Source organism: Plectropomus leopardus, chromosome 6, assembly GCF_008729295.1.
Source record: "Plectropomus leopardus isolate mb chromosome 6, YSFRI_Pleo_2.0, whole genome shotgun sequence".
Taxonomy (NCBI): domain Eukaryota; kingdom Metazoa; phylum Chordata; class Actinopteri; order Perciformes; family Serranidae; genus Plectropomus; species Plectropomus leopardus.
In genome coordinates, this window is record NC_056468.1 from 15,027,244 (window position 1) to 15,043,706 (window position 16,463).

Consider the following 16,463-nt stretch of genomic DNA (forward strand, 5'->3'; position numbering starts at 1 on the left):
AGTTACAAAATGTCTTTTATCATGTGAAAATATGTGTCAGATGATTCATGTCCACATGCCAAAAATCAGCTTTTATTTACAGATGGTTTAATTATTATATAGTCTCTTTTAGGCCTTTGCATACAGGCAGCTAAAACAAAAAAACAACAAGAACTGAGCAATGAAAAAAATACTAAGCACTTTTTAAAGCCTCTTTTTATCTGTGTAATTCTGTTTTATGAATTGTATTCAATATGTAAAGCAGGTTGGATTTCCACTGTTTAAGACATGCTTAGATTGCCTTGCCTTCTAAAATCCTCCTATTTTATCTCTCTGGATCTAATGAAACCAAGTGCTTACATCACCTGTAGAGGGTGTCGTACAACACACACATCAGCACAAACACAGAGAGCTCGTCTTCACATGTTTTGATCACATGATAAGAGACTGGAGACCAGTTGGATAGTCTGGTAAGAGACAGACAGACCACCCCTCTGATGGTCTGATTTACACTACAGAGCGACAGAATGAGAGAAAGAGTATAAAATGAGGGACAGAGGATGAAAGAGGGAGAGATGCTGTGTTGGAGAGAAATTAAATCAGTGGCTAAATTATTGCATGATTGCCCATTCCCGAAAGACTTGGGCATCATTTGGTAGAAAGTGTCTAATAATTGGTTTTCGGCCATGTCAGACACATGCAATTCCCCCTGCTAATGGCTCTGTTTGGAAGAACTGGGCCTCCTGGGTCAGAGAAGGACAGAAAATAGCCAGACGGCAAAAAGCGCCCTACGCCCCTCTTCTTTTTTTTTTCTCCATCTCAGATAAACGAGGAAACAAGAGAGAGATAGAGACACAGAGAAGGGGAGAGATGGTAAGAAGAAGAGAGTGTGTATGTGAGCGAGGAGGAAATGAAGTGGCAATAAGTGCAGCCAAAGGGGAAATGCTCTTCACCGTGAGTTTAATACATCAGACTGGGGATTTGGCAGCCCGCCACACAGCAATTGTTTACCTTTTTGCTCACTGGCTGCATCTGTTCTGTTTTGTAAACGGCACTAAACTATTCGCCCGTAAACACCGGAATCAATAACAACTGCTAAGGGAATTCCCTTATCCCGCCCCTCCCTCTCTTTCCCTCCCTCTCTTCCCCATGTTTTCATCCCTAACCACCACCCCTTCCCCCCCATCTCCTCCTCTCTCCCCTCTCTCTCTGTTCGCTGCCAGTCAAGAGCAGTGTGTGTGTGTATGAGCGAGAGAGAGAGAGAGAGAGAGAGAGAGAGCTGTGGAGCTGCTGGTGAAACCCACAGGAGAGACAGACAAGGAGAAGACTGATGGCTCGCCAAAAATACCTGCTCTGTTTGTTTTTTTTTTCTTTTGTGTTACATTGTTGTCATTGTTAAAAGCTACAAACTGAGACTGGCCACTGTAGACTTCCAGAGTTGGGTATTTTCAGACATTTTTTTTTCTTCACAGTGTTCCTTCTCCATATGAAACATAAAGCCCGCCAGTCCACACGCACTAGTTTTCTGTTTGGCATATTTTTGTTGAATGACATATTGCTTGACATATGCTTGTTTTCTTTGAGGGCTTCTGATATAAAATGCAGGCTGCTTTTATGGTTATCACAGTAACCATTGATTTTCCTTTTCTTTATAGAACATCCTAACACTATAATGTCATAACGGAGAGCTCTTATATAAACATATCATTTTTGCCCTCCTTTCAGCACCAGCTTTCAGCGCCAGCCCGCCCTTATTGATTCTCAGTACATTGACCTTTGGTTGAACTCTTCTGCCTGCTAGTGCCCTTCCTCATTCTACTCTATGAGACATGCTATGCACTACGCTATATGACACACCTGGGTGCTTTTAAGCACACCCTCTCCATCAACTGGCTATGTGAGCCTCCATTTGGCCTCACTGTTGTGACAAAGGTATAATGAGGTTTAGATGGCTGTGTACTAGACTGCTATGGCTATAGGGCTATTTGGCTAGGGAGACGACTATAAATACCTATATAGCATGGGCAGGGCTCGATGAGCGGCTGAGGAAAAGCATTGCTAAACATCAAGGTCATGTGCGACTACTTAGAGTGTGAGTTAGTGAGCAAGTGAAACAGTCATAGGGTCACAGGTTGAGGGATTGAGTGGTTACAAAGGAGGGAGACGGAGATGGTGCTCTGGAAAAGGTGATGCTCCAGATGAAGTAGTGGTTAATGGGTGCTATGCTCAGATGAGTGCCCACCAAAAGGTAGGATGGAGGGGGTAGTTGTGATAGCTTTTTAGAGAATCCAACATCTCCCTCTCTAACGTGTCCCTGTCTCATCCAGTTTAGATTGTTTACTCTTGAGTTGTTGACAGTTTTAGTTTGCCCCCGCGCTGAGGCACGGAAAGCTATGTTGATTTGCTGGTGACTTTAGAAATAGACATGATTGTTGGTGCGTGCGTGAATGTGCAAAGCTGGAGAACGAGGCTGGCACGTGGGTGTCAGCCAGGTCACGCATGTACACATGCAGAACGAGGCAGTCTCTCTAGCACAGACTCCCACTGGACCCCATTACAGAGGAGCTGCCGAACTGTGGACCCATGCAACTTAATCACAAACACACATACGCACAAATGCATGCACACTCAAAAAAAAAAACAACCCACACCCCAAATAATTACACAGCTATTCATATGTGATTTCATACATGCATGCACCCACACTTACACATAAATACATGTATACACTTAGACTTGCAAACACAAACAAACTTAAGGTCAGAATATATTCCATTGTGACCACAGAGTCTGGTAGCAGTGTGGCAATTATCCTGCAAGACTGACATGTGCAAATGTGTGTGAAAGTGTCTTCTACAAATCAAGTTATTCATAATGACCTGCATTACATGCACATAAACACACATGTACACACCCGGCAGACACAAACACACAAAACCTCATTGACTCTCGCTCATAAACACTTCTATAAATGTACACACAGGCCTACACACAAAGTGAGTCAAACCTCATGCATGATTAAACCAGGCATCCTCGGGGACAGTGTGTTGTCATATTGTCAGATTTTGTTTAACAATATAGCAAAATTACATTAGGATCCACAGGCAATAATGTTACAATTATTGGAAAAGGGCCCCCCTCTTCTTTCTTTCCTCCCCAATGCTCAATCATCTCTGTGCTTTCAGAGTCAAGGCTAATACTGAGCTCATCCATTCCCAAATGCCTTTGCAGTGGAGGAGCTCATTTAAGCGGACACACAAAAGTATTTGTGCATGTGTCTGGGAGTATGGCAACGCATCTCCCAGCCGCCCATTCTCCAGCTTAATGCGGAACATCCCCCGGGTGATGGCTTTGGCAGCCTCCAAAATGGGAAATCCATATTTGCCGAGGGGGTCATCGGCGGGTTAGGGGGAGAAAAGTTTTGTGCCGAGAGAGAAGGATGTACATGTGTGACTTCTCGGGGAGCAAAGTTTTGCATATTTTTTCACTGTCTCTTTGTTTATGCTGTGTATTGGGAAAACATGAATGGGTCGATATTTATAAGAGGTGCCGTGCAAGGCAAGGCTTGAGGAGGAGGGGGGTGTTTTCTGATGAGTGCATGTAGGTTGGGAGGTTGGGCTGAAAACCTGTTTTCATGAAATTGTTTATTCCTTTACTGAACTGTAAACTGTGGTGCAGCTCTCACTCCTCTGTCTTTCTGTCAGTCAAGCATATGCTTATTTTTCCTCTTTCCTCTTTTACACTCAACAGCGCCAATGGAGCTTCCCATGAAAAACAGGAGCTTCAGTTTAACTTCACACCAGTTGAGGGCGTTAACCCAGCTGGCCTGCACCCTGCTGGGGTTTGAGAGGATTGTGAAGGAGCTGGTCACCAATATGACCTTCATTGATTGTACAGGAGAGACTCCCTGTGTAAAAGGTATGACTCCATCCACATGTGTATAAATATTTGACATGTAATGTGGGCTGTAGCTGCATTTTAGATCACTGAGGTCGTGTTGTCTTAACTTAATCTGGGAATATGGGGAGTCTTAGTAGCCAGAGATGCATTTTACAATTTAGAATTACACCTACTTTAAGGCTGATTTAATATTCTTTAGATCAGATATCCTTAAAATTTGCCATTTTAAGGCCAAAAAATATTAAAATATATTCAGTGTTTCCCCACATGAGTTTTTGCCAGACAGTGTGGAGGAGGCTGTAGTTAGACCATCAAGTAGGGAGTTAGATTTTGCAGAAAATTTTCAAACAGATAATGAATAAATAAAATGTGAATAATCCAAATAATTAGATGATTAGAGACTTTCTGTGAGTGTGGGGGGGTTACAGTGGGGGGAACATGTACTCATGACCTCAGTATTTCTAAAAGTCTGGTTGCATGTGTGCCTGTCCTCCAGGCATTAACCGTCCACTTACACCCCCACACATTGTTACGTGTTCTAGCGAGAAATCCGAGTTGTGTCTGAAGAAATGTTATTTTAGTGGGGAATTATCTTGGGTATTATATAAGCCTTTGGTATCCTTTTCCTCTCTCCCCTTTGAACTGCCGCTGTAGAGATGTTAAATGAAAGCTTTTGGTGCATGGAGTAATTTCCATAAAGGTTACATTTACAAAAACAAGACTTGCAGAAAGGCTCAATTTACAGAGAGGTAAACAGCCTTTAAAGGGCAGTTATCCAAATCATTAATTCCAGGCAATCAAACGGCTTAATTACCAGAAATTCATCAGATGGGCTTAAAGGTCAAAAAGTGATGCGCTTGCTGCTTCCTCCTTCTTCCATTCCATGCGGTCTTGTTCGGCTAAATTGCCTCGCCTGGGGTCTCACTCTTCGCCTTCTGATTAGGAAATTGTGGCCTTGATGTTCACGCTTTTTAATTGCAACCCAACCCAACATCCTGTATGCTTGTCTTCACGTCAACCCCCCCCTTCCCCCTCTGCATTCCCCTGTCTCCCCACACATCCACACGATCCCCCCTCATGGAATTACCCCATATGTGGTTAATGCTATCTGGGTTCAAATCAAATCTAAGCCCCAAATTTAGACTCGTAAAGCCTTCGCCATTAGCATTTACTGCCTTTTTCTGCTCCCTCTGAGGCGTGTACAGTTATACTCCGGTCACTGTGTCTCATTTAGGCTAGTGGGGGAAAGATGGGAGCAATGTGACCCATATCTGGCTCTGAGTTATATACAGTTGCTTTCATGCTACTGCACTTAGCATTCAGTCAGGCTTGTAACACATAATATAATACAGTATATTAAGTGTGATATGGAAATATTCATGCTAAATAATGCATAGATTTGAAAGATGCTAAAGATAAACACCACAAAGCTTCTTATTTCTATCTCATGAGTTTTTGTTTCATTGTTGTTAAAATTTCACTGACATGATTTGACCAGGCACAGTCAGTGTGTACTGTTTTTTTAAACATGCGTTACAGGAGGTATTATATAAATAAAATATATGTTGGTCATTTAGGCATCCTAAAAAAGAATAGAGAGGATGCAGACATGACAACAGATGGCAAAAGATCCACAGAAGAAACACTTCTCCACATGCCAGAGGTGAGGCTCCTGTTTGTGTTCACTTATGAGACCCCACTCTGTTACAACTATTCGCAGTTATTCAGGCTTATTATCATTTTACAACAGGTAAAATATCCCTTCAACAGTTAATTAACAGTAAATTGGCTCATCTCCTATTTTTCAGGCACAGGCTTTGGAGTTTGATTGGAGGTCAGCATTTAGGGGCCTGGTCCCTCACATGGCACACTGTGTTAAAGTGGTGCTGGATGATGTTTGTTCTAAGAGTCTACAGCAGGAAGAGGCCTTACATTCTTCAGGACACAACTCCATCACCCTGAGCCACACTACTGGACACACAGCCATCGCTGCTGGCAACACACACCTCAGAGAAGACTCCTTCTACACCTACTCGAAGAGAGAGACTCCCAGAAAGATAGCAAAGGTACTTCTGAATTCAGGGTAGGACTGACGGATAATGTCTTGATTGTAGGTTGGCTGAGGCTGAACTCGTGACAGTCATTTAGTGATGTCTTCACTTTTTTTATGATTCCTTATAAAGTATTATGTTAATGAGAAGGAAATGAGCCAGGCAGGGAACAATGCAGCGGCCAAATTATCAACATGTGGTCAACACCCACCATGTCTGTCTGAGGCCTCACAGTGAGTAGCCTGCAAACTCGATCATCTTGTAAGTTAAACAGAAAAACAAAGGAAACCATGTCTGAACTCTTACTTTAGTTTAACCCTCAAAGGCACAAACAAATGTAGAAGTAGTGGACTTGTTACAAAAAAAGTATTGAAACGTGCTATCACCCCCGGATTGATTGAACTTGAAGCTTTATTAAGTTGAGTTCGCATGCACGTTAATAATCTGATTTTGACCAGTAATTTCAGTGAGGTTTTACATTGATTAACCTATTTAAACAGGTTAATTATAGGGCTAATCCTTTTGTATTATTTTCTTCATGCCAAAGAGCAAAGCTTACTTAATTAAGATGCCTCCTCCACATAATTTTACAGCATTAAATTTCATGCCTCAAACCCTATATTTCTCTCAGGTTGCTTTCACTGAATTACCTTGTGGCTTCCTGCAACTATTGAAATAAGATTGTGCTTTAAGCAGTCCTTTTCACAGTGCCCACAGATAACAGAGAATGCCCAGAGATGCTTTACTAAAGACAGGCACACCACTCTGTAAATGGCCACCAGCACAGCTGGAAGCACAAAACGTCTGTAGCCTGGAGAGCATTTGTAAATGATGAAACATGAAAGTGACAGTGAGGTGTCTTACAAGAGCTGTGAGATAATCTCTGGAATGCCTCATCAGATGTGTGTCATCTGTGTCGTTAGATACATAATATGTCACAAAACCCTGTGAAAACTCTGATAGTGAGGATTAAAGCTTTAACATCACTTTAGTGCCCTGCAACAAAAACAGGAGAGCTCCATAAGATTGAATGCAAATATCGTTACGCTCACATATTCAGGAAAGTGCCTAATGTGTTGTAGAAAATGGTTTATTTTGATAGAGCATAACATGATTTCTTTTTGTGCCATCTTTACAATATTTAAATGAAAAAGTTATATTTCTGAAATACTTTCTCTGCGAATACAGTGCAAGGACTCAAGGACTTCTGTCTTTGTTTTTTAGTCTCTCTAAGAGTAAAAGTTCAAATGAAATTTCAAAGAAAAAACATATTTAAATTTTGAATATTGTACCAATTTTGAAAAGCCCCTTTTGGTCTGTTCTGACTGTAGAGATGGGGCTCTGTGTGTTCGTTTCACATGATTTTCACATGTTAAGACATTTCTAACTCTCAAACAATTTCTACACACATTGTGTCGCATTATACTCCATTTATAAATCTCCATCATCAGACCACATTTTTGCATTGTATGTTTCTGTAAACTACAGATACGTTACATTTAAATGTTATTATGTGGCAGATACAACAAAACTTTACATATCACCAACACTATGGTCAACATGTTAGGTTAGGTTAAGGCAACATACCACTTGGTTATGGTAAGGATAAGATTATGTTTTGTCTTAAAATACCTGGTTTTGGTGGCACAATAGCGGTTGTAAGCATAATGTCTCTGTAAAAACGAACCATGTGTTGTGGCGATATTTGGGTAAAAAAAAAAAAAAAGATTGCTTTTTGCTGCACCATTTCTAATGGAAACATTGCGACAGTTGCTAAATAGCTTGCTAGCAATGACTCGCTAAAAAAATTTAAAAAAAATAAACAGTGGTCCGCAGCTTGGCAGCTGTCTTGCCAAGGTGTCACACCATCCACTGTCCCCCTCACTGCCACAATTACAGCGTCAGCTCATAAACTATGTCACTTTTGAAATGCTGATGTAGCACTATGAGCATGACAAACATGAGCAAATATACCATAACCGTGGTTTGCAAAGATGTACAATTCCAACATTTTCCTCCGGTGACTGGGCTGAAAACTCTGCTGTTGGACTTCAGACACCTCTTGTTCCCATATGTACCCACAGACTGAAACACACACACACACACACACACACACACACACACAAAGGTCTAATACATTGTTTAATTGCATGTACAATTAACCTTTGTATAAGACCCCAGCTTGCCACTCCTCACCCTGTGCATGAGCATGTTTTGCTGTACACACCGGTGTCCCTGTCCTTTTCATCCTCCTTTATTACTACCTGGCTGAACAATGCAGGTATACACACAACACCCAGACCCTGGGGGATTAATGTTTTTTGTAGCCCCAGCGGAAAGCGCCCTCTACAATAGAGAGCCCAAATGATTTGGGCCTGACACAGTTGACACCCTGGATCAGAAAGGGCCTTGGAAAGAGTCATCAGTATTACTTGAGGGGAGGCCTCAAGGGACAAAAGAGAGACAGGAGGAAACCAAGATGCAGTATGGGTGATATTATGAGGGCTAGATGGTGTTTAGAGAGAGGTGCTGAATAGGGGGGGAGTATAGGGTATACAGATGATAGAGGGATGTATCACAAAGGCTGAGAGGCTGGGGTAGAGAGCAGGATAAAGACAGGATAGTTTGAGAGAAGAGATGAGAAGAGAGGGCCTGGGAAATGGCAGAGAGAGGTGAAGTAGACACCAGAGATTGACTTTTCTCAGGAGGAAGACCAGTGTCTGATGTGAGACCAGGCTTAGTGTCTTACTCTACAAAGGTTCTCCAATGTTCCGGTCTGGACTGCCATATACTCACTTCCATTTAAAATGACACTCTGGTGTTTTTATTACCTATTCTACCATTTTGGAAGAACTTTCCCCCTGAAACTCCCTTAAAACTTTCTCCAACTCACTTTCTGGCACCTTCCTCCAACTTCTCTGCAACCCACTATTCTTCTCTATTCTGCACACTGTACAGACTCTTATCATTACTGCTGCGCCTCTCTGCTCTCCTCTCCTCCCCCTCTCCTCCAGCCCTTTTACACTGACAGTATTTGTGGCTCTCATTGCTAACGAGTGTCAGAATTTGTCTGTGCTCAGGACCTGTACAACGTATTTATGTGTAGGTCAACGCTTCAAAGATGAGAGCCTTTCAGCCCAAAGGTTATACATGCATGCATTTGCATTCAATAACACCGAGCCAGACAGACATCCAAGACGAGACCGTTAGATATTATATATATATTTTCACCCCCCCCATCCTATCCTTTTTTGACACATGCCCTAGTGTTTGAGCAGAGAGCAAATTACTATACAAGACGTAAGCATGAAATATGGCCGGTTCAAAGGCATTATGATGGATCAATATTTCACACATTTATATTCATATGTTCATACCTCAATCTGTGCTTTTTTTCCCACGTGAACCCACTTCACTGTCTGTATTACCATACATATTCAGGCTGCGATGATGCTGTTCATCCATCAGAGTACTTTAGATAGTGTACTTTTTTTTATCAGCCGTCAGTTGTGTGTTGAATGCCAAATACACTGTTTAACAGCTGGAATTTACCCTCTTGTCAGAACCCAGGATTGAACTTTCCTTGTTTGGGTGGGCTCTTCTCAACTAGATGCTGCCTCTCTATTACAGCAACTGAAGTGCCTTTTCTGTATTCAGACTCCACTGAAGCCCTCACCTGCATGTTCAGTTCTCCACTCGTCTGTCTCCTCCAAATTCTGCACACACACAAACAGGCCTCCCTAGCATTTAAAAAAAAACTTTACACAATCTCTTTCACCTTGCTGCAATGGTCCTGGTGGGATTCAGGGCTTTGATCTTAGCTAGTTAAGGTTTCAGTCTGACTTCTGTGTGCATGCATGTGTGCGGTTGTTTTTGTGTGAGTGTGCATGTGAGGATGACTGTCTGCTTGGTGTGTGTATGTGTGTGTTTGAGTTCGTGCCAACACTGTATGTGTATGAGGTGCTTCTCCCGGGCCCCTCCATCACCCTGGTAATACTGAGTGTTGTGTCTGCCTCTGCTTTCGCTCTCTCAAAGCTAAGCTCCTAATGACTACATACAGTCAGATATTGACTTAATTGTCCAAACGGCCATTGTTCCCAGGCCTTTTAACCCCACTGGAAGCTTTTATGGAGAAAATAGTGTAAAGAGATTGTGAGATTGTCAATTGTGTACACATGCCGGAGCCCCGATCTGACAGAATGTCGAACTTCCCATTGAGCCCCTACAGTGAGTCAAGTAATAGAGTGCGTGACTCTAGAAGCAAGTAATACATGCGATGATTGATTGATTGATTAAACTGGCAAACAGTTTTCTGAGTTATGGTGGGGTTTTTTCCCCTTCAGAGTGACCTGGCTCAGTAGCTCTGAGGAGTTTGGGAAATATGCTTTGTTTTAGAGTTTTTTAAAGGATCTGCCTGACTCATAACTCACATGTATAGGTGTATAAATTTGGAAGTGAACTCACAAACACATATGTGACTCCTTGGCACATGCCTGATCAGCTTTCACTGTTCTCAATGTGATGTCAATAGGAAGCACATGAGGTTAGAGAGGTAGTGGTGTCATGTTGTGAATGTGCATCTTGTTCTCTGCAGTAATAGGTACTGTACATGGTGCTTTATATGCCTCCCTACCGGCAACAGCTGTGTCCGGAGGCATTATTTTTTCAGAATACCAGGAATGCCTTGAGAGAATTTCTTCAATATGATAGATATGATGGTCAAAGTTCAATGTGACCTCACGAAACACATCTAAAATTATGACAAAATATCGCACAGATGTGCAGTAGGATAAAATGATTAAGTGTTGGGTTTTATATACAAAAGGTCAAAGATCAGCTTCACTTTGACTTTACTGTCTGGCCATTCAGTGCCATCACTCAGAAACAGAAGGCAAGATATTTCTTGGGCTACTAAATTGGTGACACTAATATTGGGTGCCCACCTTGAAATGGGGCTGATTGTAAAAATTGTCTGAAATACATGGGTTGAAGATGTAAAGCATCCATGTTTTAGAATATATAGCGTCTTTTCCACAACATCCAAATTTGAAGCATTGTCAACAAGGGGATAAAAAATCGATATAGTATAGTACTGGGATCTTGTAAATTATTACTATTGCAAATAGGAATTACATTTTTGGTAGCCTACTAAAATAATGACATCAATTACTTTTTTTCAGTCAAATTGATACATGTTACTACAATAAAAAACAAAAAACTTTATCTAAATAAAAACGTTGACAAGATTTTCCTTTATTAGTAGTTCTTAAAAGCTGATACATTGTGACATATCACAATATATGTTATTGCAAGACATTTAATATCAGTATTATTGTATTGTGACCACTGTGACCAATTTTGACCTGCTCCTGCAACTTCATTGCAAAAGTTAACAACATGCCTTGTAACTTTTTAGAAAAGCTGTAAAATCAGGCATTTTAGGCCAGAAAAATCAGATAAAAAACTTGCAAAATCCTTGAGGAACTGTATCCTGCTCCTTTGGTAGCGCCCGTATTGGTTTTGCTGATATTGAGCTTCAGGTGATTGCCATTGCACAGTGTGATTAAGCTCATTTTCAGTCTTCTGTAAATTCAGTTTCTAAGTTAAGTTGGCATGTTTCTCACTGGAAATTAATTCCTAAAATTACTCATGTCAGTATTGGGATAACTTCCATTTTTACTAAAAAATACACTTAATACCTGTAATTAATTTCCTTTAAAGTCTTAACTACATATAATATAGGAGCCTGGACAGACATGAATGTTACTTGACTGGTTGGCAGGGGTATACAACCCAGAAGCAGTCATTCTAGTTAAAATATTAAACTATTTTGTGCATGCCCCAGCACCACACCATGTAGCATTATGTCAACGATGCTTATTGACACTGTGCAATCTATATATTAATCAAAAACACTGAAGATTTAGAAATAAACACCAGCAAATACCCTGACCGCTTATGTGTGTCTCAGCAAGCACATACACTCCACTATTTTAAAGCACCTTGATCAGCCAGTCTCCTGGCCCCTGGAGAGGGAAAGGTGTAGGCAGCCCTGTCCCTGTAGGCTTTTCTCCAGGACAAATGTGGATAAATGAGATAAGTGTTGCTTGTTGCTCTGGCAGTTTATAGAATAAGCTGTAGGTCTTTTACTTTGCTGAAGCAGCTCTCTTTCCCTTCCTCTCTCTCCCTCTCACCTTTGCCTGACCTTTTTCTTTTTCTTTCCTCTCAGCATGTCCGTCTCCCCCACCTCGCCCTCTACATACTGTAACATCTCTGTTTGAATGTGCTTAACATGATGCATGCTGTTATAAAATTAGACAAGTGCTGATGTGCTCTCAGAAGAAAAGGTTTTATTTGACCTGATACCAATTATGCATGTTCAGCAGCCAAGTTTATGTGGAGGGCATGTCTTCAGACATCTGTATTCTACATTTGCACTGATGTTTGCTTTTCAGCTGTAATGGCTTGCACAATGTTAGAGAAAAATGCATGTGTAATACTCGGCTCAGTCTCGAATCCTTGTCATTCTGATGACTCCTCGCAAATGTTCCATTATTTATACCTAATGAGGTCGCTTTCTGATGTTTCTTTTTCTGTTTTTCCTCTTAGTGACAGATTCTCCCTCTGTTATTGAGATCATTTTGTCTTGTCTTTGCCTTCTCTCTCTTCTCTCAGTTCTGTGGAGCAATCATGACTGAGCTGGATGCCTTACTACCCTTGGCAGCAGCCTGCAGGGACAGCTCTCTCCTGGAGGTGCGATCAAGCTTTGTGGAGGCATGTAGCCGGGCAGTGTTTGCCATGCTGGGCCGTTTGCAGGGGAGGGCCCTGGAGGTACCATCTTCCGCTCCCCTGAGGAACCTGCCCGCTCTGCTGGCCACTTGCATTTATGTGCAGCAACGACTGGAGCACTATCATGCCAGGCTGAAAGATTCAAATACTGCTGCAGCTAAAGTGTAAGGAGAGGGTGTGTGCATGTGTGGGTGTAATGGTGTAGGAGTGGAATGGTATATTTGCTGCCATGCATTAATGTATGTGTGTGTTTTTAGAGTGTTAAATCCATCTGTCTTTCCATCCCTCCACCCACTTGCCTAATATCAGACAGAACTTTGAACTCGTTGCACTCCGTTCCCATCTTCAATCTGATATTGCGTCAACTTTATCTAATTTTCTTGGGGAGTGACATATCTACCCAAATCTAACGTAATTTCAATTCCATAATGATGCATAGCCATGCTAACATACCTGTTTTGCTGGAGTTTTATGTGAAGCAGAGCAAAGTAAGGACCAACTACAATGTGGGGTGATATTTAGAAGACATGTCAAATAGACCAGCCTCGATAACAGTGTCCTTCTTGTCTACAGCAATCACCACAATTATCATCGCTCGTCATTTGTTCCGACCACAGACTGTATATAAAGATTAAACATGCGTCTCTGGGGTGGCCCCTAGCTCACCAGGTAGAGTGCACACCGCATATGGCTGAGGCTTCTGCAGTGACCCAGGTTCGAGTCCGGCCTGTGGCCCTTTGCTACACGTCCCCCCCCCCCCCCCCTCTCTCTCTCCCACCCTTCCTGTCTCTCATCAACTGTTCTATAAATAAAGGGGAAATGCGCAGTGGCAACCTCCGAGGTATCAAGTTCTCATTCATACACCTATCCGACCAATCCCAAGTAACACCATTAAGTGACAGCACACTGATTGGTCCGCACAGCTGTCAATCATGTCGTCAAATCCCCATTTTATAGCATAAAATAACTAATTTAAACCAAACTTCACATCAACAATCAGAAAATTGTACACTTGAACAAATATCAGTGTGATATAAACTACCTAAAATGACAAAAACCATCTTTGGGAAGAAATTACTGAATGTGTATTGTGGGTATTTTGGTTTGGCCTAAGTCCCATCCATTAACATAAAGGGTGACCTATACTGCAGCTGGTTACCTGGGGGGCAATCAAGATATTTTGGCTTATTTTTTGGCGAGCATATATGTCCATCTTTATATTTCGTCTGTGGTTCTGATGCACCACTCAGCAGCTCTTGCTTGACAACCACTTGTGGTGCTGATTTACTAATCATGTTCCCCACTGCGCTCATGGTTGTTTGTAATTTTGGTCGAGAAACGGTTGTTTCATGTCATGATGCGAGAAGAATCAGTCAACTTGAACTTGATGGAGTGGATTCAAAGGTCTGAATTTGCGCAACTGCAATCCACTCAGTCGAGCATCCATTAAATAAAAGACAGATACTTTGTTACTGGTTACTGATTGAATCTTGTGATCTTAATGAATATGTTGCAAATCTGGGAGTCCGTAACTTACTTTACGGTTATGGTTGCCTTGCCAGACAAAGAACAACAATATAACTGAGCTGTGGGGAACATGTATGTCTGTGTGAGTGATGCTGCACTAATCAACAGACACATGGAAATCGGTCATGTTGGCAAATGAGGATTGCACTGTATATGTTGCTGTCCTTTTGTTTTATAATCCCAGTAACAATACATGTACAATTACAATAACAATACAACAATGATGTATAAACCCACAGATGGCAAGTGTAAGGGGCATCAGGCTATGTCAGAATGATCAGACGGGCCTTGTTTCCAACATCAACCATTGTTTCAAGTCTTAAACATTACTGAATCGTCTCCAAACTGCTGTTAATTTATCAACAATAACCCAATCAGACAGCCTGCTCAACAGATAATTAACAGAATTGCATTACCAGCAATTGTAGCACAGACTGAATGAATATATCACAACTCATTTTAGCAACTCTGCATTTATTGTCACATGATTTTTGACAATATTTAGATATTTATCAGCAACACTGGGGAAAGAGGCAATGGACAAAATAGTTTCTGACTTTTAAAATTATTGAATCTTCTAATACAGAGAAAACATTTTGAAGGATTTAAAGCATTTTTTTACATTAAATTGCACATTTAGGAGGGGACCAGAGAGTTAAAAAAAAAGAGTATAAGTGATTGGCAGGAGGTAATGACACCCACATTGTGTCTACATCTGGTGAGTTTTATGCCCCTTAATACCCCCTTAACCTCTGCTCTCCACACATTCCCTCTAAAGGTATCCCTGGTGCCCTCGGTGCTCTTGTTGTCCCACCTCTGGCCCCGTGCACCCCTCCACCTGCACTTGCACCGTGCCCCCTCCGGTCATAAAGCACTTCCCTCTCTCTACACCATCCAGTCCCCCTGGCTTTAAGCCTCCTGCACCCCTGTTAAACTCTCGCCTCGCTCTGGAAAGTATCAAGGCAGGCAGATTTAAAGGATATGAAATGTCGCACTGAACATTTGGAATAAATCATCAGTTCTTTCATCTAATCATCTCACCTCATGTTTGTTTGATGGCTCCCTGAATGTACAGTATCACACTTTTGACCTCAGCTGCTCTTTTCTTCTTTCTTAATATATCATACGTAGCATGTATTTTCTGTCATCTCTTTTAAAGGTTTGTTTCTTTCCTCCGTGCCCAGACCCCTGACCCTGTTGCCTATCCAGAAGTACCAAGATGCGGTGGAGGCCTTGAGAGACCAGCTGACCAGTTACTGTATCCAGATTTGCTCCAATTGCATTTTTCAAGATGCAGAGAGTCATCACTGGGCTGACCCCAAACCCTTCTACGAGGTACTATCCTTTCATTTCCCTAAAATCTATCTGGTGGAATTCTCTTTTCCCCCCAAGACACCTTGAAAAGACTTCACTACACTATGTTAACTCTTAAATGATGAAAAAAATATTTAACCGCCTTCCTAAACTTATCTGAATTGAAGTTTCTGGCATTTAAAGTATGTAAGTGGCACCTATTTTAGTAGTACTTATTTACCCCCAAACCAAAAAGACAGTAACACATAAAACACCTGCAGTATTGTCTGGTGTTGATTTCACTTCTTTCATTGTGAGAAAGTGGGAATTCTAATGCCACGTGTCTTCGTAGGCTTTTTTTTCTCATAGATTGTGAGGAACTCTAGGAATTATACTCTGGAGCTTTCTTGCCTCTTATTTTCATTCCCACAATACACCTTTACCTCCCACTCTCCCTCTTCTAACCAAGTCTTCTACTCTGAGCTCCCTGAGAACATCTGTGGCTTCCATGCTGCCCCAGGGGCTCCAGGGATTCAGCTGTCTGAAGTCTGCAGTCTACACTGGGACTGTCTGGAAACAGCATAGGGCCTCTGAAACTCTCCTACCTTTATGCCCTTAAACCAATCTAAACCTCCTCTCTCTTTCATACTTTACCCTGCTTTTGCCTTTTTTTCTCCTTTTGTTCCTCCCTCCTTCCCCGGGTCACTGGTGTCAGACAGACCTGCTGTGCGCAGGTGTGTGCTTTTGTTCAAGCATGCCGGTGTGCATCTGTACAGATGAATGCATGTGTGGGTGTGCAGCAGCATCTCAGGATGTGCGTTTCATTTGGTGTGTGTGTGTGTGTGTGCATGTAACGATGTTTTTCATGTCTGTTGTATATGCACAAGGTTTCCATCTCCTGGATCCCCAGCCCTGTGTCGTTGC

At 41.8% G+C, this 16,463-nt stretch overlaps 1 protein-coding gene across 2 annotated transcripts in view; it reads left to right on the top strand.

Moving 5' to 3' along the window:
- Nucleotides 1–16,463, top strand: part of kiaa0825 (KIAA0825 ortholog) — a 130,933-nt gene that overhangs the window by 20,316 nt on the left and 94,154 nt on the right. For both annotated transcript variants that reach the window (XM_042488197.1, XM_042488198.1), the window contains exons 7-11: nt 3,730–3,897; nt 5,457–5,542; nt 5,688–5,945; nt 12,606–12,883; nt 15,431–15,581. In XM_042488197.1, the coding sequence (XP_042344131.1) occupies nt 3,730–3,897; nt 5,457–5,542; nt 5,688–5,945; nt 12,606–12,883; nt 15,431–15,581 (941 nt within the window). The remainder of the gene's footprint in view (nt 1–3,729; nt 3,898–5,456; nt 5,543–5,687; nt 5,946–12,605; nt 12,884–15,430; nt 15,582–16,463) is intronic.